Raw genomic sequence first — 26,844 nt, 5'->3', positions numbered from 1 at the left:
TGACTAAGAACCATTGTTTTCTGTCTCTATCTCCAGATTTTCTTTACTTTCATCACTGGCACCAGCAATTGGCACCAGTGGTGAAATAATATTGGAAATAATATTCTATACTTTACAAGACAGTAGGTGGAGACAGATCAGCTATACTAAGAGGCAGATGGCATAAGCCTTTTTCCAACTGAGATTGGTTAAATCACTAGCTTTTGCATGGCAGCTTCCTTTAGACTATTCATAAGTGTGCCTAGGAATAGTGCCAAATTACTTAACATAGTTCTAAGAGGTCATTTATCAAAAGAGGTGTTTGGAATGTTAAGTCAAAAGCTGCCAAATCATTATTTTCATTCAAAATAATTCTGATATCTTAAAAATAATTTCTCATTTGTATATTATATTTGGGAGTCTGCTTAATCCCCAAATGGCAGAGTACACCAACACTCAGGATGTAATCCCTGATATACCTTTAAACTTTAAAAGAGCTGAGCTCTCTGCACATGGACATCACAAAAAGAACAGTCATATAGGTAAAAATAAGTTTTGAAGTCCTCTCTGGTTTTAATTACCTCTTCTACGTAAAAATCCCTTCCATGGGGGAAACAGAACAGACAGAGGTAGTGGCAGGGGCATCATCTCTGTGACAAGCTGGCGATCAAAGTCATGGTAGGCTCCCAGGAGGATGTAAGGGGGACTCTAGCAGAGACTCCTAGCAGCAGGGGCCACAGAGACTGAAGAGGACACCCTCTAACTAGACAAGTCTCCTAGTAGAGGGAAGGGTACACCAACTCACCCTCAAAAACGTCATCCCCAAAATCACCTCATCTACAAGATGTGCAGCGGTAAATACAGAGCAGATATAGCTGGGAATGAGGGAAGGTCCAACCCGTGCCCAGCCCAAACCAAGACCCACCCCACGGGAGAGAAACAAGCCCTGACTTTACTAATGACACGCTGCTATGCTGCAGATAGGAGCCTAGCAGAGTTGTCGTCTGAGAGGCTCCACCTAGCAGAGCCTCAAAACAGATGCTGTGACTCACAGCCAAACATTGGGCGATGCATAGCGAACCTTGTGGGAAAGTGGGGAGATAAGGACCTGGAGGTGACAGAAGCCTCACAAGAAGACCACAGAGTCAACTAACCAGGGAGCAGAGAGGCTTGCCAGGACTGAAGCACAAACCACGGGCCTTGCATCGACTGGACCTAAGGCCCCTACAAATATGTAGCTGAGGGCTACCTCAGGATTCATGTTGGTCCCCTAGTAAGGGGAGCAGGGGCTATCTCTGACATGGTCTCTCTTGCTGGCTTTGCAATCACTACCCCCTGGCAGGACTGCCTTGCCAGGCCACAAGGGAATAGGACACACTCAGTCCTGATATGACTTGATGAGCTAGGGGTATAGAAAGGGGGGCTCCCTCTTCTGAGGAATGGGGGGGGGGATGTGGAAAGGGAGGGAGGGTGGGGCTACGAGTTGAAGAGGGATGGGGCTATGACCAGGAATATAAAGTGGATAAATAAATACATTAAAAAAAGGACCCTTCCATAAAAATACAGCTCAGTATTGCTCACCCTAGAGCCCTTTTAAATAACAAAATCAATGGCCACTTTTAACTTCACATCAAAAGAAAAAGGTAATTTTATAGCTGGTAGTAATATATGGGTGAGAAATGCCTTTTAAAAAACAACAGGGGATGGGGGTGGGGCTGGAGAGATGGCATGGTGGCACACACCTTTAATTCCAGTACTCAGGAGGCAGAGCCAGGTGGATCACTGTGAGTGAGAGGTCAGTCTAGTCTACAAGGAGAGTTCTAGAACAGCTAATGCTACACAGAGAAACTCTGTCTTGAAAAAAACAAACAAAAACCAAAAAACCAAAAAACAAACAAACAAACAAACCCAACAACCAAAAACAACAACAACAAAAAACCAAAACCACAACCAGCCAACCAAACCAAACCAAAAAACCCAAAAACCCATATACCCCTTATACTAATTATTTTACATATAATACAGAATTGTACAGCTCTTTAGTAATACACACACACCACAGAAAATGGCATAATTTTACCTAAGAAACATATAATGAACAATCACAGTTATAGGACAACACAGGCGATTTCTAACATGAAAATTCAACCACTAACAGTATGAAATTCTAAAATAAGATATCAAAAATCAAAACTCATAACTCAATGATCACACTATCTACTTAAAACCTTAGTCTTACTTCATTCACCTGACCTTTATTACTTCGTACATTCATCTATTGAGTGTTTTCTGGTCACTTACTACATACATCAGGCTATGTGGCTAGGTTACTGAACACGAAGGTAAATAAAGTAAAACATATTCCAGCAATAGGACAGGCATCAAATAATACATATCAAAAAGTGGGGAGCTGCTGGCAGAATGCCATTTTTAGTGTTTTTCCAGAGAGATGATTTAGAGAATGCCATATTCTAACTCGTGTTTTTCTATTCTGCTTACTTAAAAAAAAACAAACAAAACAAAACAAAAAACGTAATCTGTACAGACAAAAAGAAAAACCCACTCCACAAAATGGGTGCTTGTAGGTCAGTTGACACTCATCCACACTGTTTATACCCCATGCCCTAGCATTTACCAATTGACAAAAACTGGTTTATTCCAAGGTCATTAGACTTTAGACTCAAGAACAGTTTTTACATAAAAGGATACTTAAGTATTTTATATAATTGTGAGTGCCAAGTTTCAGCTTGCCATAGCCCACATATTTGAAGCCAATGGGCCACCTCTGACTTGTAGGCCTGCTTAGTTTTTGTTTTAAAAGAAAACAACAATAACAAACCTGTCCTAGTACTTAGGACATTTGGGAGATTTCACACAGAAGCTTCAACTCCGATGCGTCTTGCATGCACCTCGGGGCTGGGGCCAAGTTGAGCGAGCTTGCTCGTTCTTCTGGAAAGGGCACAGTGTTTCTGTGACTGGCCTGCTGCTACCTCCTGTCTTTGCATAGATCATGGCCTGGGTCTTTACCAGTCACAGCTTACCAGTGTTTTGAGAATGGCTTTTCTCTCATTCTCAACAGGAAGTAAAACCAAAAAAAGAGAGCGTCTTAGGGTTCTATTGCTGTGAAGAGAAGAGACACCATGACCAAGGCAGCTCTTAAGTAGGGGCTGCCCACAGCTGCAGAGTGTTAGCACGACCACGATGGCTGACAGTGTAGTGTCCTGCAGGCAGGGATGGTGCCCAGGGTTTTTCATCCTGATGGACAGCAGCCGGCGAGGGAGAGAGGGGGAGAGGGGGCAGCAAGGCTTACCTTCAGATCAAGGCTGCTAAGGCTTACAACATCATCATCTTTCTCTCTTCGTTTTCTTTTCTATAAGGAAAAAGAAAGACCTGACTTACATATAGAACTATCTGTTACTGCAGTAAACAAAGATTCCACTCAACTAGAAACCCCAGTCCAAGGAGCTGGAGCAGTTAAGAAAGCAGGCTGCTCTTCCGCTGGACAGGAGTTTTAGTCCCAGCACCTATGCCAGCATCTTACAATCTCCTGTAACTCCAGCTCCAGGGGATCCAATGCCCTCTTTTGAACTCTGTGGGCATCTGTATACATGTAGGCACACACAAATAAAGGAAATATTTAAAAAGTCACTTCAAAAGAAAACAATCATGTTGATTAGGGAGATGCCCAGAGTGCCCCTGGAATACGCACTGCCTGGACAGAGCCCTCTGACTAAGTGCTCCCTCTTTTCCTGAAGTGACTGCCACTTCACTTGACTAAAACCCTTCCTCATGTTACCTTTTCAGACCAGCGCTCTTACATAAGCTGTAAACTATCTGAATTGGTCTAGGAAAAAGAAAATATTTTATACAGAAATGCAGCAGGCTTTTAACAGAACTTACTGTTTATCAAGGAATGAGAGAAGTCTTTTTTATGGGTAAAATCCTTTTCTCATTACTGCCTGGTGCAAGATTTGTCAAATGGGAGAGGAGCCACCATGTCCTGGAACGATCTTAGTAATCAGTCAGCTCTGCTTGGTTCCAGTCGTAGCATAATTGTGTACATGTCCATCATTTATAGTTCCTAATCAATACTGAATAATCACCCTTCTGTAGGATTTCCTCATTCCATGTGTGAAAATAACACCCCAGGAGGCCGGACTACCTCCTGCGAATGCCCAGCACCAACCACGGAGGCGCTTCTGGTTCTCAGCCCCACAGTGAGAACGGGCTTGCAGCCCAGTTACAACTGAGCAGAGCGGTTAAGAGAGAGAAGACATCTCGATAGACGACGGGGGATGATGGAGCCAGGGAGCAGAGAAAGCCAGACATATGAAAAGGAGAGGAACTCTGTCAAGTTAGAAGAGCTATTTAAACCCCCTTGCAAAAGGTTGAAACAAAATTCAATTTAAGTGGAAAAAAAAAATCCACTTCCAGTGCATCCAGTACCCTCTTCTGCCCTCCATGGGGCCCAAGCAGGAATGTGGTGCATATACATACATGCAAGCAAAACTCACATAAAACAAAACGAATAAACCTAATTAAAAAACAACCCCCCAAATCCAAAATCACTCGGGGTAGGTGGGCGGGGCAGACACCACCTTACTGGGGAACAAGGAAGGCATGGCAGAAAGAAATGGTAAGGCAGGTAACACTGCACCGCACCCCTCCCAGCTGAACTGGAAAGGCACTGAGAAATGATATAAGAAATGAAGAAACACTATAAATCATGATTGGGAGAAAACGTCAAAACCAAAGTGACAGATTTTAAGAAATCTTATTGATTAGAAGGTCACATTAAGCCAGGTGGCGGTGGCAGCAGCAGCAGCAGCACATGCCTTTAATTTCAGGCCTTAGAAGGCAGAGACAGCAGATCTTTGTGAGTCTGAGGCCAGCCTGGCCTCTACAGAACAAGTTCCAGGACAGCCAGCGTTACAGAGAAACCCTGCCTTGAAAAGAAAAAGTCACCGCATTAAAAATGATACAGAAAACTATGAACAACATGATCGTGACTTTACAAAGCCTGCTATCCTCAAGTCCTAGATATTTCTACATGTCCCGGGGAACCTGCATATTAACTAGCAAACCCTATGCACAAAATCTAGAACAATACATATGGAGTTGCTGACAAGGTTGGGAGAGGCTGCAGATGGACAGACCTGCACAGGAAGGAGAGAGGAGGGAAATAGGGAGCAAGGGAAGAGTGTGAGGCAAAGAGCACACACATGGCCATGCGTAGTTGTGGCCACACGAACAGAGAAAGCTGACGGTATCTGAGACAGTGGCTCTTGCTTCTTTCAAATACTTTCAGGCTTCACTTGGATTAGCGGAAGTTACTTTTGTTAGTATGCAGCATGCAGTCACGCAATCAGCTGCCTCCTCCCGCCCTATTTGCCAAGAGCTCTGTTCAACTATTATACCAGTGGACAGAGTAAATCCTCAAACACGTGTGGCTGCTGTGGTTTGGACATGAACTGTTCTCTGCAAACTGCTCATGAATTGAGGGCTTGGTCCTGATGCAAGCCTTCTTCTGGGAAAATGACTGCATCATGAGGCTCTACCTTCATCAATGATTAAAACTGATAGATACAAAACCTTAAAGACCACTGGGAGCACAGAACGTAGGAAGGAGGAGCCTAGTGGAGAAGGTGGGTCTCTGGGGTTATGCCCTGGAACCGCAGGCCATGTCGGCCCCTTCCTGTCTGTCCTTTGTTTCCTGCCCACCACAAGATGAGATATTTATTACAGTGAAAAAAAGTGACTAACAGGGAATCCAGAAAATGATCCTGTATGTTATCACTTTTCTTCACTGTAATAAATACCTGAAATTTGAGAGTTTCCAAGGTTTCAGCCAGTGGTTGGCAGCTCCATCGTCTGGACTGCACTGAGCAGAAAGGCCTGGAGGAACAAACCTCCTTATCTTGTGGTCTACGTACCATGTGTGCCATAGCACACTGCGCCTTAGTAACTAACAGCATCAGCATGCTTCCTCGCCTTGGGTCTGGGTCTCCTTGCATGGGAATTGTAGAAGGGGGGATAGTGAACTCTAATCAGCTCTCTTATAAAGCCACACAAAATGTGGAGTTATCTGAAGAAAACTGACTCTTTTTTATGGCAGTCTTCTCCCGCTTGAAGAGAGCATCTCTCCACCCAGGCAGGAGTGCTCTTCTTCCACGCTCTCCAATGCTCTCCTCGTTTCCCCACAAATGTTGCACGTATCTTTTCATGGACTTATTTCAATTAAATTTGATCCTATTTCCACAATGAAAATATTTCAAATATGTGTACAGGTGAAGTTAAAATCATGACACTTTCTATGACCATTGGACCAATGATAAATGTGGTGAGTGAAAATGTACAGGAGTACCCAACAGGAAATATGTATAAAACACAGAAGCACAGGATACAGATTAACCATGTCTTGTTGAATCCATCTCAACATCCAGACATACAAGTAACACTTGGCAAAACAGAAAATGAATCTTTTTTTTTTGGTTATTTTCCTTAAATAAGAAAAGTATAAAAATAATGAGTACATTACAATGTACTTAGTTTTAAATACAAAAAGAATCAATTTTCTTCATAATATCACAAAAAATGAAATGCCTTTGTAAAATCTTGTCCTAGGTTTGGAGAGATGGCTCAGTGGTTAAGAGCACTGGCTCCTCTTTCAGGACACAAGTTCAATTCCCAGCATCCACATGGCAGCTAACACCCACATGTAACTGCAGTTCCAGGGGATTCTGTTTCCACGCATGCACGTGGTACACAGACACACATGCATGCAGGCAAAACAGCCATGAGCACACAACAGCTGTACACATAATAGCCGTGTACACAACAGCCGTGCACACAAGAGAAAAGTAAATCTAAAAAAAAAAATTCCTCTCCCTGAAAATGGTCTCAAAGTAAGCAACAGCAGATAACCACTCACTCATTACATATATGCATATATAAATATATGACACCTATAACCAAGCATAAATTTACTTTTAGCATAGTATAAAATGTCAGGCAATTACCTAAAATAATGCTTACTTTATAACATTCAAAGGAACAGAAAGGTTTAGTGTTAAAGGTGAATTTCTGTAAGTGCTTTGAAAAATGTTTTATTTACTCGAAATAAAACTTTCCTTCAGCTGGCTGGCAATAAAGGATTGCATCAGGCTGGCACGTATAGCTCTACAGGCTCTGCCTCATGAGACAGTCACAAGTACACCGGAGCTGCATGGCAGAATGAAAGACACCCCAGCAATGGACCCTAACGTTTTCAAATGAAAGTCCAGGTATCTACTCACCAAAGTGAAGTCCCAGTGCGGGCCAGGGGTTAGAAATGTGAAGGAGCTGCCTCTCCGAAGCGAGCACCTACTGACAGAAGAGCGAGATGAACAGGGCAGAGCAATTTCAGTACAGTAAGGTACTTGACAGATGAAAAGCCATCATTTTTAGTTTAAAAACTAGCTAGAATAGTGATGCAAGGTCAGCAGTCAGAGAGAGCAACCCAAAACATAACAGGACATATTTCATCCCCAGAGTCCTTACACTGAGAAGACACTATCTAAAACTAGTGGAGAGATTACTATTAAAAAACAATTTACCAAACCAACCAGAGCTCAGCTTAGGAGTATATACACAGCTAAAAAATATAAAATCTATTAATATACAATAACAGCTTTAATAATTATTTTATTAATAATAAAACTAAAGGAATATGAATCTATACTTGGTACAATTCAAAACTTATGCCCAATATTTTAAAACAAGTAAAAAAATTAATACAATAAAACTAAAATCCTGTTATTTACATTAATGTAATATCTTCTGAGTTTTAAAAGTTAAAGGTAAAGCAAGAATCCTGCTACAGAACCTGGCTTTATCTTTCTACAATACAGGCCTGTGTTTACACAAAATATAAATGTCTACATTTACAAACTATGTAAAGAAAAATTAACCACAAAACCCAGCACCGGCATACCCATCAGCTATACTGTTAATCACTTAAGAAGCATAGAATGTGGAACAAGGACTTTTTTCTCATATGGAAAACGGCAGGCAAACGAGGAAGGCAGAACCCCCCCCCCCCCCCCCCCGAGCTTGCTGAAGCCTAGGGGTGGGGGTGGGGTCTCATCAGCTGCTTCATCATCAGTGTGAGCTTTATAATGGGGCAAAACGGGGCAGGAGCTCAAGTGTAACCTGGTTGGAGCTGTCGCAGGGTAACCAGAAGAGGACGTGGAGTGGTAGCCCATTGTGACTGGCCTTGATCATGGTGTCTCTTCACAGCAACAGAACACTGAATAAGACACCTGGGCATGGACTTGTCCTGGAGTGTGGCTGATGTACCAGTGACATTCCATTGGGGAGAAAATTTCCCTTCCCTAGCTGGTATCAACTGCACATAGCTTCTTGGTTCTGGGTGGGACTTTGCATTCATTTCCCATTCTCAAGGCTGGGATTTTGTCTAGTTTGAACCTGCTGCAAGTTTTGTGCATGCTTCAGCCTCTGTGAATGTAGAAGTGTATCAGTCCTGTTATGTCTGGAAGATACTGTTTCCTTGAAGTCATCTACCAACTCTGGATCTTAGAATCTTTCTGCCACTTCTGCATGGAGCCACAAAAGGGAGGAAGTTGATAAGGACATTTCATTTAAGGCTGAATGCTCTAAAGTGTCTTACTCTCTGTACATTGTCAACGTGACACAACTGGTCATCTGGAAAAAGGGAACCTCAAGTGAGAAAATGCCTCAATCAGACTGGCCTGTAGCAAATCTGTGGGGGCATTTTCTTGATTAATAATTGATGTGTAAGGACCCAGTTCTGAGGGTGGTGACACCTCTGGGTGTTGGAGAATGTTTTTGTGCACTGTGCATTCAAATGTTGCTATCTGTACCCAGAGATCTGGTTATGGTCCAGATGTTGGCATTGTCATTATTATGAAGCATCTCCTGTCTTAATGTTGTGTAAAAATTGTTCTCCATCAGTTCTGATTGGTTAATAATGAGCTAGGCAGAAGAGTTAAGGTGGAACTTCCCATCCCAGTGAGGGAATCCCAGGTGGGAACCAGAGAGGAAAGTCACCATGAGGGAGTTACCAGTGGGACCCAGATAAAGAAGGATGCTGGGGAAAGACTAATATGGCAGGTAATGGGCCATGTGGCTGGGAAGTAGGCCTGACCAGAATTGTTGGGTTAGAATAGCTCAGTATCTGCCTAGCTATAGTGCTTGAAGCTTTATAATAAATATAGTAGATGTCTGTGTTATTCAGACACAGGCGGGCACAGGTGGGCACAGAAAAGCCCTTACTTTTACACCTGGCAGGTGGCCCGGGTGGTATAAGAATGGTAGCTGAACACGAGGCTGGAGAAGAAGCCATAAACCATGTTCTCCATGGTCTCGGCATCAGTTCTTGCCTTCAGGTCCCTGCCCTGAATTCCTGTCCTGACAGCTCTGGGTGATGGACCATAAGCTATAAGATGAAACAAAACAGAACAAAACAAGAAACCAAAAAAACAAAATCCCTTCTTCCCCGTTCCTTTTTTGGCCCTGTTGCCTATCACTGCCATAATTTCATAATGATTATACTGACCTAAGAATTTGATGTGTGACAGCTGGAAACAAAAATTAGCTTTTGAGGGGGAAAAAAAAGCTAACTGGAAACCACACCCAATCTGATGATATGATTCTTTCAAACACTATCAACAACCAGTTTACAGTAGTGATACTTTCCCTCTTTCAATAACAAGTTTCTATTTATTTTGAACATCATGGAAAAAGTAAACTGTGCCCAGAAAACATGTGTGACAGGGCCAACTTCCAACATTTTTGGAAAGGCATACTCTTTTGTTTTTTCATTTTTTAAAAATAGTTTGACTCAAAATGTAATCACCATGTTAAATTCTTGTGGGAAATCTAATCTATTTAGTGAGGCAGGGTTTCCTCTAAGATGGCCCGCACCTCTGGTCCCCCTCCCTGTACTTCAGGGTCCTAGGATTACAGGTATATAGCAACATGCCCAATACTATGAGGAGCTAGGGATGAAACCCAGGGCCTCATACATGCTAGACAAGCAGTCTACCTTTTGGGGTACATCTCCAGCCCTATAGCTATCCACTCATTATATACCCTAAACCAATGATCCTCCCAGACTCAGGGATTACACCAGTGAGTTATTTCCTGTCTTCTCAAGCCAGCATGAAGTATTCCGTTGGCTTGCATCTATATGACTCCATCACTAGTCGTGTGTAGCAAACACTACTTACCTTGTTTATTTGTTCCTACTGTATGGCTTTCCATCTCCCTAGTCTTTGTATCTGGCATTCATTTATTTTCTGTATAAATCACACTTTTTTTCAACCCACTGCAAATTATTCTCATTTAATAACTCAATGTAAGACGATAAACTCTTATTTGAAAGGAGTGAAAACAACTAATTGTCGTGGTGTACATCTGAGGTAGAGGCAGGAGGATCAGGAGTTTGAGGCTATCCTTGGCTACACTCAAAGTTCCAGGCAAGTCTGGTGAGACATGGCCTCAAAATGAATGAACAACCAACCAAACCCAAAAGGCTGAAAACAGTGTAAACGAATTTAATATACTTAACCAAAATTTTCTAACACAGTTTTCAGTACTCATATAAGTTACTAAATATCTGTATCCAAAGCCATGATCATCTGTGTCTATACCATTTCCTCTAACTTCCTAACTCACTAAATCATATTTGAAATTCTTTAAAAAATACATTTACATTTATGTATGTGTATATGTGTGTATGGTGTGTGTAGGTCAGATAATAACTTGGAGGTGGGCTCTCTCCTTCCGGTATGTGGGTCCTGAAGATCAAACTCAGGCCAGGCTTGGCAGCACCTGCCTTGACCTACCGAGCCATCTCACCGGCCTGCATTTGACGCTCTTACAGTGAAGGTCCACCAGGCACTGACTACTATAGGATCCTCTCAGTCTCTCCGTTTCCTCCCCTTCCCCACTGGCTTCATGTCACCTCAGTCACCTGGCTTGAAATTCCCTGGACAAACCCAATAGGATTCTTCTTCAAACACTGTGCTTGCTGCTCCTCTATGCTGAGGAGAGCATCTCCCAAATTATCATGTCTCCATCCCTGCCTTCTTTCCAACTGCATTATTATCAAGAAACTTCCCCTGTGATCTCTTAAAATGACTATCAGGGCTAGAGAGATGGTTAGCGATAAGGAGCATCGCTTCCAGAGGGCCTGGCCTCAATTCCCAGTACCCACACGGCAGCTCTTAACTGCCTGTAACTCCTGACAAATCACACAATCATATATGCAGGCAAAACACCAACACATATGAAATAAAAATAAATAAATTACTAATATAAAAAAGAGCACTTGTTGCTAAAAACAACAACAAAAAAACCCCTAACCCTCATGAGGCTTCAGTTGACTTCATGGTGACCAACCCTCCTAAGAGAACTTCAGCTTCCTAAGAGCAGGAGCTCCGCCGACCTTTGTTCACTAGAATCCCCACTATCTACAACAGGGTCTGACATTAGTTAGGGCAGGTGCACAGTATCACTGACTGAGTAGAATGTGGCACTGCTTCTACCCATCTTTTCCAAGTCCTCCTTTTCTGTTCCTGTCACTAGTCTTTCCTGATTCTCCTAATCCTCAGGCTCAAAGATGACTTCTCTCTGCACTTTGACTTCTTAAACACAGGCTCTAACTGGAGGAGAGGAAGTTTCAGAAGGCAAGAACTGACATCAAAATTACCTTAGACTTCAAACTAAAAAATATCAGCACCAAGTGAACGGATCTAGCTCTTTACGGAGCCACTTAGCCTTGTTAGTGAAAGTAAGCTGTCTGCATATTCCTCAAAACCATTTGGTGCCACGGGACTACAAATTACATATAAGAAAATTAGTTTCAAATCATGTCAAATGATCTGGGCGTGGTGGCACACACTGTAATCCTAGAACTGGGGAGGCCAGGGAAGACAGACCAGTTTTTAGGCAGAAAGCTTTGGTGCCCACTCAGGTGACAATTCCTGTCCTTACCACCGGTTCAGTGAGTTTTGGTCTGTGCACCTGCATGCAGCCTGCTCTGGTTCAGAAGTACAGTGTGAGTTTGTGAGTTCTGGGGCGACCAAGTTACATAGTGGGAACCTGTCTCAGAAACAAAACCAACAGAACAGAACAGAACAAAACAACCCTGAAATCATGTCAAGTGGACCATGGGGACACCTGAAAAGATGGAGCAGAAACAGGACTGCTACTTTTACAGATAAAACTGACAGACAAGATTTATGTGAGTTCTCTGCACAGGCCCACACTGAAGCACCTAAGTTCACTATGCCTTTTATGAAGAAGACACTACTGTGAAGTCACTGCACAGAATTCAAAGACACAGAACTCAAACAAAGTTACGTCCCTTGTAACTTCAACAGAGTACAGCATTATAATGGTGAGCCACTACATTCAGTACTTTAAGACAAAATGTTCACATTTCGAGAGTCAAAAGAGTTACAGAGCAGTCCAGGCAACTGTCATTCCAATTTCCTATTTGAAAAATTATTGTGATTTCCATGGTCTCTCTTCCAGACACAGATTTCTAAAGTCAAGCTAGTGCTCATCTTTTCCAGACACAAAGAAATGAAGACACAACAGAGAACGTGAAAATGTGCTAATAACTAAAAAGCCAGACAGCATCTTTCTTTGATCTCTTCATTCTGGGAGCCTGGCCAATTCTGGTCTGGAAAAACAAAAACAAAAACAAGCAGACAAACAAACAAAACAAAAACCAAAACCACAATTTGATTGGAACAGTAGCTTTTAAGCTTAAAAGGCTGGTGTCTGCTTGGGTGACACTTCATCCCTCACCACAGGTTCCATGACAGTTTTGGTCTGGGCACCTGCGTCCACAACTAGTTTCTCGTAGAAAGCAGTTCTGGTGCATTAGTATGGTTCCCCAGTAAGGAGTTAACGGAGACTGTTAACAAGTCGGCCCCCTCTAAGCAGGGCCGAGCACCTGCTGTTTGGGGCCTCAGCTCAAGGCTAGCCTGGCCAGCGTCCTGTCCTTCCGCAGGTTCCCGCATTTCTGCCCGGTCTTCCCCAACTCTCTGCTGCATTCCCAGTCCCGGGTCACCTCCCGGCTCTCCCGTCTATCCCCTCCTCCCTAATCTCCATCCCTGGCTCCCCACATCCACCTACTCGGGTGTCCTGGATCCATCCCCGACTCTCCCTACCCACCTCCCGTCCGCCGACGGCCCGGGTGTGTCGGCCGGAAGCCCCGCGGCTCCGTCCTCGCAGAGCACTGAGGCCCTGCGGCTTCTCCTCCGCGGCCGGGGCTGCTTCTGAGCCGCCGGCTCTGGCTCCATGTCCGGGGATAGGGGGTGGGGCAGTGGCCCAGTGCCCGGGGTCCCGATCGTGGCGGGCACAGTGCCCGCCAGCTTCTACGAGACAGAAGGTTGCCTTCTAGCAGAGAACCACTACCGCCATCATCCGGGGATTTGAAAATGGCGGCTGCTCAGCTATCAGCCAATCAGAGAGCGAGAAGCGGTTGCTAGGATACGTGGAGTCCCGCCCTAGTCCTGAAGCCCTCTCTGCACACTCCTGGGAGATTGGTGGACTTAAAGTGTGATGTGTGGGGTTTATTCTAACTCCATCGCTGAATCTCCCAAAGGCAGTCTCTATTCACTGGAACTTTCGCTGCAGGCCAGGAAAAAAGGATTGGAAGCTGTTGACCATTTGATGTTGTTTAGCATTAGGTTGAAAGTAACGACCCCAAAGCAAAGTGCAGTTGGACATATAAACACTGAATTATTCGTGTGGGATATATGCTCAGTGGCCAAAGACAATAACTGTGTTCTCAGGGATGTCTCTAGATAACCCAGAAGCAGAAAGACTCAAACAGTATCTACTCACTTATAGCTGCATACTAGCCCAAGGGGCATGTGCCATGAAAGTCTTCACTTACCAGGAAACTGGGACAGAGGGGAGGACATTCTATTGGGACTCGAGATGAGAGAAGCATGGGAGAGAAGCAAAGTAGAAGGATCCAGAGGGTCCTAGAAACCTACAAGGAGAACATTATGATAGGCAGATTTGGGCCCAGGGGTCCCGCTCAAACTAAGGCACCAGCCAAGGACAATAGATACTCCCAAGATGCTGATGTGGAGACTGTGTGGGAGTTGTGAAGAAAAACTCTTTCAATGTTTATTTGCTTTGGAATTATTTTATGTAACTACTCACACATAGGTATTGAATATCTTCAAGGCCTTCAGCCAGGTTTTAGCACAAGAAATGGAATTAAAGGCACATTTGAGTGAGAGAACTGCCATGGTATATATTGAAGCAAGTGGAAGGAAACGGGACTGTTGTATTTGTTGGTATTCTGTTGTGATAAAACGCCACGACCACAGCAACTTACAGGACGAAGAGTTTATTTGGGCTTATGGTTCCAGAGGGAAGAGCGGTCATCATGGCTGTCATGGCAGCAAGCTGCAGGAATGGTGTCGGGAGCAGATGGTTGAGAGATCACATCTTTGACAGCAAATATGAGGCAGAGAAAGTGAACTGGAAGCAGAGTGAGGCTGTGAACCCCAAAAGCCAGTCCCCAGGACCGTAATTCCTCTACCTAAGGCTCTACCACACAAACATCCTGAGCTGCACCAGCGACTAGGGACCAGATGTTTGAAGAGTTGAGCCTAGGAGAGACATTTCTCATTCAAACCATCATGACTACATACTGAGAGTCGGTCATATAAACCCAGGAAAAAGTTGGCAAAATCTTACAAATGTACAATAGATTGCCCTTCTGTTGACTAAATCTCCTGCCCACCCCTCGCTGAACCCCCAATCCAGTGTCTTTCAGTACTAAATACATGACCTATGAATCCTTGTGTCTTCAACTCTGCAAATTGTCCCTGCCTTTAACATATTTTAGGTCAGGGTTGATAAACTTTTTATTTGTTTATGTAAAACTGGATGCTAGTTCTCTTCCTGAGTGGAGAATCTCACTAATTTGATTGAAGCTAAGTGTTACCTACATTTATTCAAGTGTAGATTGATTTTCCCCCTAAAAGTCTTCAGTCATATGCACTGACATCAATTGCTGTAATAGCTGAGAAGAAAAATGTGTGGGATGAGAAAGGACAATAAATTGAAAGTATAATATTTTTGAGATGTGTGTGTGAGGTGTGTGTGTGTGTGTGTGTGTGTGTGTGTGTGTGTGTGTGTGTGCGTGTGTGTGGTGTGTAAAGAGGCCAGAAGAGGGCATTAGATCCCCTAGAACTGGAGTTACAGGTGGTTGTGAACTATCAAATTGGATGCTCAGAGCCAAACCTGTATCTTTGGAAGCCAGAAAGTACTTGTTGTTTGTTTGTTTTTCATTTTGTTTTTTGTTTTTTCAAGACAGGTTCTCTCTGTGTTAACCTTGGCTGTCTTAGATTTGCTTTGTAGATCAGGCTGGCCTTGAACTCATAGCGATCCGCCTGCCTCTGCCTCCCGAGTGCTGGGATTAAAGGTGTGCGCCGCCACCACCCCCGGTTTTTTTGACAGCAAGTACTCTTAAGCCCTAACCCAAGTCATCTCTCCAGCCCTTGTGAGCTGGCTAGTTTTATATCAACTTGACACAAACTAAAGAGTCCTTTGAGGGGGGAACCTCAGTTAAGAAAATGCCTCCATAAGACTGAGCTGTATCCAGATCTGTAGAGCATTTTCTCAGTTAATGATTAATGTGGAAGGGTCAAGCCTATCATGGGTGATGCCGCCCCTGGGCTGGTGTTCCTGGGTTCTATAAGAAAGAATGCTGAGCAAGCTATGGGGAGCAACCTGTAGGCAGCATTCGTCTATGGCCTCTGCATCCGTCCCTGGCTCCAGGCTCCTCCCCTGCTGGAGTTCCTGTCCTGACTTCCTTTGATGATAACCTGTGATGTGGAAGCATAAAATAAACTCGCCCCCCCTCCACCAAGTTGCTTTTTCATCATTGTGTTTCATTGCAGCAATAGACACCCTGACTCTAAATACACTCCAAATACAGACACGCTGATACTTTCTTTGTTTTCCCTACTATTTAGGACTGATCTTCATCCATACCACATTGATTGTGCCGGATCTTGGCTATATTTAAAGTGGTTTGAACCTTATTCAAGGAGAAGATAACTCGTGAAATACGTATGAAACAGAAAGGGCTGATTGGGAGCCAGAGAGACCGCACAGTGGTTAAGAGCTCTTGTTGCTCTTGAGAAGACCAGCGTTGGGTTCCTGGCGCCTTTTAGGTAGATTCACTATTACAGCAAATCATGTTCATATGCTTTCATTTCCCCCATCGACGTTGACGCAATTCTTAATATCAGAGGAAAAATTTAGAAGATGTTTGTGAGGGCTGGGAGAATAGTCAGGAAAGAGCTTGCTGCACAAGCACGTGAGCCCTAGCTGTGGCCTCAAAACTTGTTATACCAGCGTGGTGGTTTGAATGAGACTGGCCCCCAGAGGTTCACAGATTTGAAGGGCACTGTTTGAAAGGATTAGGAGGTTGGCCTTGCTGGAGGAAGTATGTTGCTGAGCGTGGGCTTTGAGGTTTCAAAGAGCTCATTCCAAGTGCAGAGTCTCTCTCTTCAGCTGCCTTCATGCCACCGTTCTTCCCACCACAACAATGGACTGAACCTCTGAAACCATAAGCAAGCCCCAGTTAAATGCTTTCTAAGAGCTGCCGTGGTCATGGTGTCTCTTCATCCCAATAGAACAGTGACTAAGACAACCAGTGATGTAGAGGTGGAGGCAGGAGGATCCCTGGTCCTCATTAGCTAGTCAACCTAGCTTCATCAGCAAGTATCAGCACAGTGAGAGATGCTGTAACAAAAACCTAGGTGAATGGCTCCTGAGGACCAACACCTGAGGTTGTCCTCTGGCCTCCACACGCATGCACGTAGACATGAATGTGCACCCACACCCACACAAGCAAAAGTAATGTGTTATAGTCAACATACATATAGTTTGGAAGGCACTGTAGGTAAACTGTCACTAACTTAGTAGACAAACTGTCATTGGCGCAAGCTTCATGACAGCTTCTTTAGGCCCAATAGGGCTACATGGTCATCAGAGAACTGAAAAATCAAAAATTGTGTGTGTTGCTTTAAGTGAAGAATGTCTTCAGCCCTCAGGTGGAGTCATTTCCGGGCCCCGTGATAAGGCTGAACTAGAAATGACTGCCCTTCAATCATTACCCAGGGCTGCAGGGGCACCTTCAGATCGGCATGGTAAGTGGGCACAGGGCACTGTTAATGATGTTGATTTGGGATGGTGGCAGGTTGTATGGATTGTATTAAGGCACTTTCCTCCACCCTGTATCCTTAACAGACCACAATGTGCGGCAGGATAAAGGACCCAGCCTTTTCTTTACTCTCTCTTTAGTTCTCTGTGAGAATGAATATGGTTGCCTCTAGCAGTTCCGTTTTGGGACAACCTCTGGATAGCCACTTCCCTCCAAGTGTTTTCTCCATGTGGAAATGACAGTAGTTATTAGTATCTTAGAATTTTGAAATTTTCATTGGAAACAACCTTTCAAACTTCTTCTTCTTCTCCTCCTCCTCCTCCTCCTCTTCTTCCTCCTTCTCCTCCTCCTCCTCTTCTTCTTCTTCTTCGTCTTGCTCCAATGGATTTTTCTCTCCAGCATGTAAAAGCTGTTTTTACCTTAAGAGTCATGACTTACAACCTGAAAGATGCTTACGGTAGAATTGTCAGCATTGTGGCTGTGAGGTTGTCTAGCAAGATATTTCCCCTGAAAGCAAACGCGTAAAGGGTACTAGAGGCCTTCTGTCTTATTTCTTAAAATTGCATTTGAATCTACAGCTATCTTAATATTAAAAGTTTAATTGAAAATTATACTTTCTCAGTAACTCAAATCAGTTTTGGACTGGCATTTATTAGTGTGCGGGGACTTATTGATGCTGACATTCAATGGGTTCTTGTACAATCTTAGACTCTTTAATGGTATGACTAATGTTCTAAGAGAGAGCTTAGAAAGGTGGCAGAGGCGAAGAGAAGAATAGTATTCCTCTCTACCCTAGGATGCAGCTATTTTGTAACATCAGATGCTTCTAAAGCCAAAAGCAGGGCTTGTTAAGCCAAGTTATTCCTGCTGTGTTGGGAAAGAACAGTATTACTTACTGTGTTATCTGAGCACACGAAGGGCTATTTATTTCTGTCAGTGATTGTTTTTACTGTCAGTAAATATGCCTCTCCACAGAGTTCCTGATGTTGCAACTGACAGCTGGGGAAGGGAGTTACTGGAGCTGTCTGCATGTGAACTTTGTAGATTAAGAGGTTTCTTTGAGGTGCAGATGCAATGAGCAGCCCTCCTTCTGAACTGGACCTTCCACTTAGAGGACAAAGGTCTAGTTTCCTTAATGTGTTTGCGGCTTTTAAAGTCCAAGAGGACGGGAGAGGACTGAAACTGTTCTTTGCAGATAAGGATTTATGAAGCTTGTTCATCGTAGCATGTGCTGCTTTGGTTTCCCCATGCCAATGTTTGTAAGGCTCTTAGCTCGTTGTAAGTAAAGTGATGTTGACATTAAGTCCATGGCTGTTGTCACCAAAAAAAACTGAGAGTTGAACAAGGAAGAAATGAGGTGAAGTTCTAAGTATTGAACCTGAAATTCTCATGAAGAGAAGAAGTCTGGTATATGCCAGGTCAGTGGAAGCAAAGGGCAAGGTTTTGCTGCTGCTGCTGTGCATGACAGAGTCCAGCTCAGATTGCTGGGGTGTGGCAGGTCAGAGCTCCTGACTTTCTCCCTCCCTCCCTCCCTCCCTCCCTCTCTCTCTCTCTGTCCTTTCTGGCTCACACAGACTGGTGTGGTTGGTGGGAAATCTGAGGTCTGTAACTGAGTTTGAGACACTGCATTTGGCACTGCCCCTTGCTTACAAGGCCAAGCAGCTTGAAGGACCAGACAGTGACGGCCCAGTGCCCTAACCCTGACTCGTTCAGGACAACTGGAAATCAAACTGCAGCTGTTTAACATCAGCTATCTCTGTAGAGACCTAGGACTTAACTTCTTCTTTCTCTCTCTTAAAAAGTGGTTAACACAGTCTGTCTCAATGACTTACAAAGTTGCTTTCCTTTAAGAAAAATAATTAATGCTGATGAGGGCAGGCTAAAACAAAGAAACAAAAACCCCCAGTAACCTCTACATAAGAAAAAATAAGAAATAACTAGAGTTAGTGTAATTGTGAATTTATTTTCCCTCTGTCCCTCTCTCTCCCTTCCTCTCTCTCTTCCTCTCTTTCCCTCTCTCCTTCCTCCCTCTCCCTCTCTCTCCCTCCCTCCCTCAATTTCTCTCTCTCTCTCTCCTCCCTCTCACTCCCTCTTCCCCCACCCTGTGGTGTGGTTTTGAATGTGTGGCAGCATGTGTATGTAAGAGTGCACGCATATGGAGGCCCAAGGTTGATGCTAGGAACATCCTAATTGTCCTTCCATCTTACTCACCGAGTCAGGGTCTCTCAATCAAACCCAGAGTTCTCAGATACTGCTGCTTTTGCTAGATGGCTTACTTTATGGATTTTTCTATCTCTGTCTTCCCAGGCTAGAACGACAGGCAAGTTGTCTTACCTATGCAACAGCATTAGTGTGGGTTCTGGTGAGGTACAGACACAGACACACAAAATAATAAAAGATAAATATTTAAAAAACATTTGAAAACACTCTTCACATAACTACACATGTGATAGGTTTTCTTTAGATTATTACATTTATTTTATTTATTGTGTGCAGAGGGGTCAGAGGGCAATGTGAAGGACTTGCTTCTGGTTTTCTCCTTCCACTGTGCAGATGCACAGATCAAACGCGGCTCTTTAGGCTTGGTGGCAAGCACCTTTATCCAGGCAGCCACCTCTCTGGCCTCCAGTTTTTATGCACAATGACCTGCTTGTTTTGGAAAATAAGTGAAAATGTCTAATAGGTTTAACCTTAGAATGTTTCTCCTTGTGGAGAACAGATATGAATAACAAAATTTCAAGGCATGAGAATATAACATCTTTCATTTGTCTATACTGAATTCTACTACTTGACAAAGCTGGTTGATTTAAAATTTATTCCTTTCTAATAACTTTTTTTTCTGGGTTAGATAGCTGCATGTAAACACCCATTTACCACAACCACAGTTTACCCTTAATTATAGTTATGCATAGGCTATATAAAACTAGACTATATAAGATATAGAATCTTTAATCAATTCCTCACTCAGTGCACATTAGTAGGTGCTTTATTTGTATGGTGGAAAGATATTTTAAAACATTTTACCTTGTTTATTAGGTTGTGTGTATGTATGCATGTGTTTGTATGGTGCGAATAGCGTGTCACCACCCATGCATGAAGTCTGGTCTCTTTTCTGTCTTTACCTAGGTTCCAGGGAGCCAACCCAGGGCATCTGACTTTCAAGGCAAATGATTTTACTCCCTGAGCTGACTCAAATTTAAGCACCATTTTAGTCCTTGATTCAGTTTTCCATGGAACTTGGCTGTTCCTTGAAATTTATATTTGATGGAACACTTTTGTGCGTGGAGATGGTTATCTCCTTGTGTGTGTGTGTGTGTGTGTGTTTTCCAGGTATCAAATTCAGAGTGTCAGCCTATGTGGTTGGCAGTTGTTTTTAGTTCTTTTGTAAAACATTTTAGAGTAGTGTATCTCAACCTGGGGGATCAAATGACCCTTTCACAGGGGTCACCTAAGACCATCACATAATGCAATTAGTTACATTACGATTCATAGCAGTAGGAAATTACAGTTACAGAATAACAACAAAAATAATGTTGTGGCTGTGGGTCACCACAGCACAAACAGCTGTATTAAAGAGCCAAAGAGCCACAGTGCTAGGAAGGTTGAGAACCACTGCTTTAGATTATAGTGACCGTCTCTGTGATTTCTAAGCTGGTTTAGTCTCTGACATTTCTAAGCAGTAGTGCTTATGCTATGTATGTTCCCAGGCTGTTCTAACCCACTGTGGTTTATTCCAGAGGGAATGTCTCTCCATTCACATTGGCCAAGCAGGTGTCCAGATTGGGGATGCCTGCTGGGAACTATACTGCCTGGAACATGGAATCCGGCCAGATGGCCTCATTCTGGATTGTCAACATGATCATTTGGAAAATGCTAAAACGGAACATGGGAACACATCTTCAGACACCTTCTTTCACGAGACAAGAGCTGGAAAGCATGTGCCCAGAGCACTGTTCATGGACCTAGAACCAACTGTTATAGGTAATCTAAACTTGACTTACTAGTGCTTTTAACCAAGTCCCAAGGCAAACAAACCAAGTGGGTGAGATTGTGAGATTGTGCTAATCTATATGAACAGGATGGTAGACTTTCCCCAACCCTCAGTCTGGAACATGACAAACACCCCAAAGTGTGGGGCTTACGCTGGCCTTCCTTCCTCTTGCCTTCCTTCCCGTGGGGATTTACGCCGGCCTTCCTTCCTGGGGGACTCACGCCGGCCTTCCTTCCTGGGGGGACTTACACTGGCCTTCCAAAGCTAGAAGCTATTGGCAAAGAAGCTGAAAATTTGTCATTATCATCTACAAAAGAGTAGAGTACTTGAAAATTATTCCACGGAAACAAGGTACTGTATAAATCTTAAAATTATAGGGGAAGCTAATGCTGTTTAAGAAAATTTACATTTATTTATTCTTTCTCTTCTGCTTCCTACCTCTCTCCCTCTCATTCCTTCTCCCTCTTCTTCATCATCTCCTTCTACTCATCCCTCCCCACAGTGTGTGTGTGTATGTATGTGTGTATATCTGTGTGTGTATGTATGATGTATGCATGTATGTGTGTATGTATGTGCATATGTATCTATGCATGTATGTGTGTATGTGTGTGCATGTATGTATGTGTGTATGTATGTATGTACGTATGTATGTATGTGTGTACCCATTTGAACATACATGGGTCATGGTGGTGCTTATGTAAAGGTCAGAGGACAACTTAAAAGAGTAATTTCTCTTTTCCACTATGCAAATTCCAAGGATCCAGCTTAAACTTTCAGGCTTGGTAGCAAGGTTTTATTTGTTGCTGTTTTTGTTGTTGTTATTTTTCATTTTGTTTTATTTTTTCTTTTTCTCCCACCTTGTCATCTTGACAGACTAAATGCTATCTTACAATTAACAATGTCAAACTTTGTAATCTCCTGTACTAAAACTTCCAAAATGCATCTAGAGAAATACTGGAGATAGAAATTAGGTATTGTCTTAGCAGAGCAGCTAGAGAGGCCGGTAGTTTTGGATCTAATGTTGTGTATTAGTTATTTATTCCTACCAAACAAACTCCCTTCAAACACAATGCTGCAAGGCAGTAATACCATTTTTTGTTCACACACTTGTAGTCTGTGTGGGGCTGAGAAGGCACAAATTCCCACTGTTGCACACGATTACAGATCTGGATATTCAGGTGGGAGCTACGGAACTCTCTTGGAGAGTAGTGTACTCACCTAAGTGTCAAGTTGGGGTTCTGGGTCCTGAGCCACGGGTGCTGTGGGGCTGTGAGTCCTCTGTACACAGACTGTCTTTGAGCTGCGTAGACCCTTGTCATATCGCGGTAGACAGGTTTTAAGAGCATGGGTACAAGGTAGATACGTGCTCATGGCACTTTGTCACCCAACTCTGGAAGTCACACAGTACCATTCATCTGGTCTCAATAGTCAAAGTAGTTAAGAAGACACAAGGGAAGGGATATGAACCCCATTCCACATCTTAATGTAAGTCTAGCAAGTTTCTAGAAGCAAATGTATGATAGGAAGTGTTTTTGCGATCTTTGGAAAAATAATCTGCCCTCCTAGAGAAATACAATCTGGCCATACTAGGTACAGTTGATTTCTTTGTCAGAATAGAGTTAGAACGCATGACAAATTGATGGGAAAACATGGATTGATGTCATAGAATGTTAATGTAATGCAAAGATTAACAGATTTATTAAGTGGATAAGGTCAAAAAGGGCAATGGCAAAGATACTTATATACATGCTAAGTATTGCTCCGCTAGGTGCTATGAACAAATGCAATTAAGAAACTACTGGGGTTGTAGCTCAGTTGGTAGAGAGCTTGCCTAACATGTAGGAATCTTGTTATCAACTCTTTAGCTTAACATTACAGCAGATATGGTGTCATACACTCATAATTCCAGCCCCCAGGAAGTGGAGGCAGGAGGATGATACGGTCAAGGTCTTTTGGAGTACATAATACCTGGACTAACAACACCAACAAGAAGACTTCTTTGTTTTCCTAGACTAACAAAGGCCATTTCTGCAGGATAAATTCCATTCCTTTGCCATCACCTGGAAACAGAGCAGGGACCACAGTACAGAGTTCTGTCCAGTTTAGAAAGGGGCCAGCAGTTACAGCGAATGCAAACCCTGAGGGCACCTCTCTCTCTGCAGATGGGATCCGTGTGGGGAAACATCGCTCACTCTTCCATCCAGAGCAGCTTGTGAACGGGAAGGAAGATGCTGCAAACAACTACGCACGAGGTCACTACTCCATGGGCTCAGAGGCCATCGAGCCTGTTCTAGAGAGGATCCGAAAGCTGGCAAGTGCCTCCTCTCCTGCTATGAATGAGTCATGCTGGATACTTGTGATCTTGTAGCAGCTTTCACCAGCCTTGCTTGCTGCCATCCTCCCTCCCCAACCCTCTCACCCTGGGCCTCCTGCAGATGCTTAGGGGGAGGGTGTGCTGATGTTGGCTTTGGTTACTCTGTTACAGAAGAGAAGCTTTTACAATAGCCAGGTGGCTCCCCTTCACCTTTGTTTCTACTGTTGTAGGGAGTGTGTGTGTGTGTATGTTAGCAGAGACTTTCAAAGCTTTCTAAAATGTACTATTTTCCAATTTTCACCTCTGCTTGTGAAGATGACAAGGGGCAGAGCTTTTGTGAAGGTTACATACTGTATTTTCTAACAGTTCTGTAAGGATTCGAATCTGCAGATGGTTCATTAGGTTAGTGGTTTGGTGTAGCCACTGGTAGCATGGTGCCTTTTATAGCATCCAGGGTGTAGTGTGTAACTTAAGAGGTACTTTATGTACTGCAGAGGGGACTTCATCTTGCTTCTGTATTTTGCTCATTTTCTTTTCTTTATTATTGACAAAGCATTCAGACCATATGTAGATAAATTCACGGCAAACAGTGAAAGGTAGCCAAATATTTAGGCTTTACTTCTCTACACTGAGAGCCTCCCATAACTAGCATGATTGGCATAGGATTTACTTGGATGTGTATTTTCTCCAGGTTTTGGAATATTTGCGTGCGCGCGCGTGCGCGCGCACACACACACACACACACACACACACACACACACACACACACACTTTAGGGGACCCAAGTCAAATTTAGAATGTATTTAAATTTCAAATACCCCTTATGGTCATAGGCTTCAGACAATTTTATGCAGTACTTTTAGTGTGCCTGTGTGTTGACTGCCACCCATTATGATGAGCTCAGATACGGAATTTCCATTAGTGGCATCTTGTAAGTACTCAAAAATGGGCGGGGGGAGGGGAGGGGAAGAGGATGTGAAGTTTGGGATTGGGACTGCTTAAGCAGTAGTAAAACTCTAAAGACTTCCCCAGCTCCAAAAGTAGTATTCAGGTATATTACAAATTAGCCGTGTTTGTTATGTAGCTAACACGGCAGAAGAAGACATTCTGAATCATTTTAAAGTATGTGCATTCCTCTGTGTACTTGTGTACACAGGTGCATGTGGGGACCAGAGACAAACTTGCCTGTCGTCCTTCAGCTATGATCTACTTTATTGTTTGTGTGAGACAGAGTCTCTTACTCACCTAGGACTGGCCAACCAGGATAAGACAGATAGTCAGTCAGCCCTGGTCACCTGCCTCACTCCATCTTTCCAGTGCTGGGATAACAAATACAGCGCACCATAACCAGCTTGTTTGTTTGTTTGTTTGTTTTAAAACAACGTAGTGTCTCCGACCTGCATGCTTGTAAGGCAAGTACGGTACTAATGGAGCTGTTGCCCCAGCCTTCTTTCTAAACCTTTTGTTCTTGGGAAATTAACATCTACCATTATCATCTGCATGTTTTGTCTACAGGCCGAGCAGTGCAGTGGACTTCAGGGATTTTTGGTATTCCGAAGCTTCGGAGGAGGCACAGGGTCGGGATTTACATCTCTCTTGATGGAGCGGCTCTCGGTAGAGTACTACAAGAAGACAAAATTGGAGTTCTCTATCTACCCATCTCCTAGAATCTCCACCGCCGTAGTAGAACCATACAACGCCATCCTCACCACTCATTCCACCATAGAGCACGCAGACTGTACCTTCATGGTGGACAATGAGGCTGTGTATGACATCTGCCATCACAAACTTGGTGTTGACCGCCCTTCCTATGCTAGTATCAATAGGTTGATAGCCCAGGTGTTATCTTCCATTACTGCTTCGCTGCGTTTTGAAGGACCCTTGAATGTGGACTTAATTGAATTCCAGACCAACCTAGTACCTTATCCACGAATACATTTCCCCATCACAACCCTTGCCCCCATCATCCCTGCTGACAGAGCTTACCAGGAGCAGCTCTCTGTGCCTGACATCACTGCCTCTTGCTTTGAGTTCTCCAACCAGTTGGTCAAGTGTGATCCTCGGCTTGGCAAGTACATGGCTTGCTGCCTACTCTACAGAGGAGATGTGGTCCCTAAGGATGTGAATGAAGCAATTGCAGCCATGAAGTCAAGGACGTCTGTTCAGTTTGTTGACTGGTGTCCGACTGGTTTCAAGGTGGGAATCAATTATCAGCCACCTACAGTGATGCCAGGAGGGGACCTAGCTAGGGTTCAGCGGGCTGTGTGTATGTTGAGCAACACCACAGCAATTGTGGAAGCCTGGGCCCGCCTGGACCACAAGTTTGACCTTATGTTTGCCAAGAAGGCATTTCTGCACTGGTACATCACAGAAGGCATGGAGATAGGAGAGTTTATAGAGGCCAGAGAAGATCTGGGTGCTCTGGAAAAAGATTATGAGGAAGTGGGTCTGAGTTGCTGATGTAAAGATGACCATACAAATGAATGCTGAGCTAAAATGGCATGTTTTTTTCAAGATATTATATACCTATATGAATAAAAGGAAATAAGCGAGATCCAAAATTCTGTATTAATTAAACATATTAATATCAACAGTTCAGTGATATTTTCTTGTGTACAGTAGAATTCAGCTCTGCTAATTGAGAGCCTTCTGGGGATTAGAATCATTTAAACTACTGAGTCTCTTCTACGTAGAGTTATTTTGTATTAGTTCCTACGTTCTACCAAAAGCTTGGCTTTATTCTTTGCCCTCCTCCACCTTAAACAACAAAACTCTGAGCGAGTATGGGACCTTACTGGTTCTGCTTTTCCATTTCTGTTCTGAGGTAGAAAACACAGTTTATAAATGCGAATTCTCCACTGTCTAAGGTATTATACGTCAATTAAATCATAAATGCTTTTAGGATATTTCTTTTTCTTTCTCTAAGTGTCAGCTTCAAGGCCTTAGTTTGTTTTTCAAACAAAACAAAACCAAACAAGAATACTGTTGGGCATTTTTAGGATTTGGGTACAAGCAGGGAGACATGAGCCATCGTGTTTATCAGGAGTCCCCCTTTTCCTGTTTTCCCGTTTTCCCCCTTTTCTCCCCTTTTCTTAGCACATAGCCCAGATTTAGGATGGGTTTTTGCTCCTCAGCTAACTCCCCCTGGAAATGCCATTATAGACACATCTGAGGTATGTCTCCTAGGTGGTCCTAAAACCCAGTCAAGTTGACAATGACATTTAGTTACAGAGGTGTTCTTAAAGTGTGGCCAGCAGAACTTGGTTCTTAGGCACTTCAGAGGTTTGATGACGATGTAAGTTCTGAACTGGATTGAAGACCTGCCAG

The 26,844-nt window shown here is 43.5% G+C and overlaps 2 protein-coding genes across 4 annotated transcripts in view; one reads left to right on the top strand and one right to left on the bottom strand.

Moving 5' to 3' along the window:
- Positions 1-13,438, bottom strand: part of NET1 (neuroepithelial cell transforming 1) — a 33,551-nt gene extending 20,113 nt beyond the window's left edge. The window contains exons 1-3 of one of the 2 annotated variants that reach the window (XM_084783508.1): positions 13,189-13,438; positions 7,275-7,344; positions 3,290-3,349 (exon numbers count right to left, since the gene is read on the bottom strand). In XM_084783508.1, coding sequence (XP_084639634.1) covers positions 3,290-3,349; positions 7,275-7,344; positions 13,189-13,316 — 258 coding nt within the window. In that variant the 5' untranslated portion in view covers positions 13,317-13,438. The remainder of the gene's footprint in view (positions 1-3,289; positions 3,350-7,274; positions 7,345-13,188) is intronic. The other variant, XM_084783509.1, reaches the window with a different exon arrangement.
- A 3,684-nt stretch (positions 13,439-17,122) lies between these two features.
- On the top strand, positions 17,123-26,108 carry TUBAL3 (tubulin alpha like 3). Of its 2 annotated transcripts, XM_084781767.1 has the most exons (4): positions 17,123-17,198; positions 20,950-21,193; positions 23,366-23,514; positions 25,033-26,108. In XM_084781767.1, exons 1-4 carry the CDS (start codon positions 17,196-17,198, stop codon positions 25,975-25,977), a joined length of 1,341 nt encoding a protein of 446 aa, XP_084637893.1. In that variant the 5' UTR covers positions 17,123-17,195; the 3' UTR covers positions 25,978-26,108. The 2 variants fall into 2 exon arrangements, with proteins under 2 accessions (XP_084637893.1, XP_084637894.1); XM_084781768.1 differs by lacking the exons at positions 17,123-17,198; positions 20,950-21,193 and adding an exon at positions 21,423-21,554.
- The last annotated feature ends 736 nt before the right edge of the window (positions 26,109-26,844 follow it).

The sequence above is a fragment of the Acomys minous genome (genome assembly GCF_964271855.1).
Source record: "Acomys minous genome assembly, chromosome: 5".
Classification (NCBI taxonomy): domain Eukaryota; kingdom Metazoa; phylum Chordata; class Mammalia; order Rodentia; family Muridae; genus Acomys; species Acomys minous.
The sequence above is the reverse complement of the archived record's forward strand: the minus strand, read 5'-3'. Positions and strand labels throughout refer to the sequence as shown.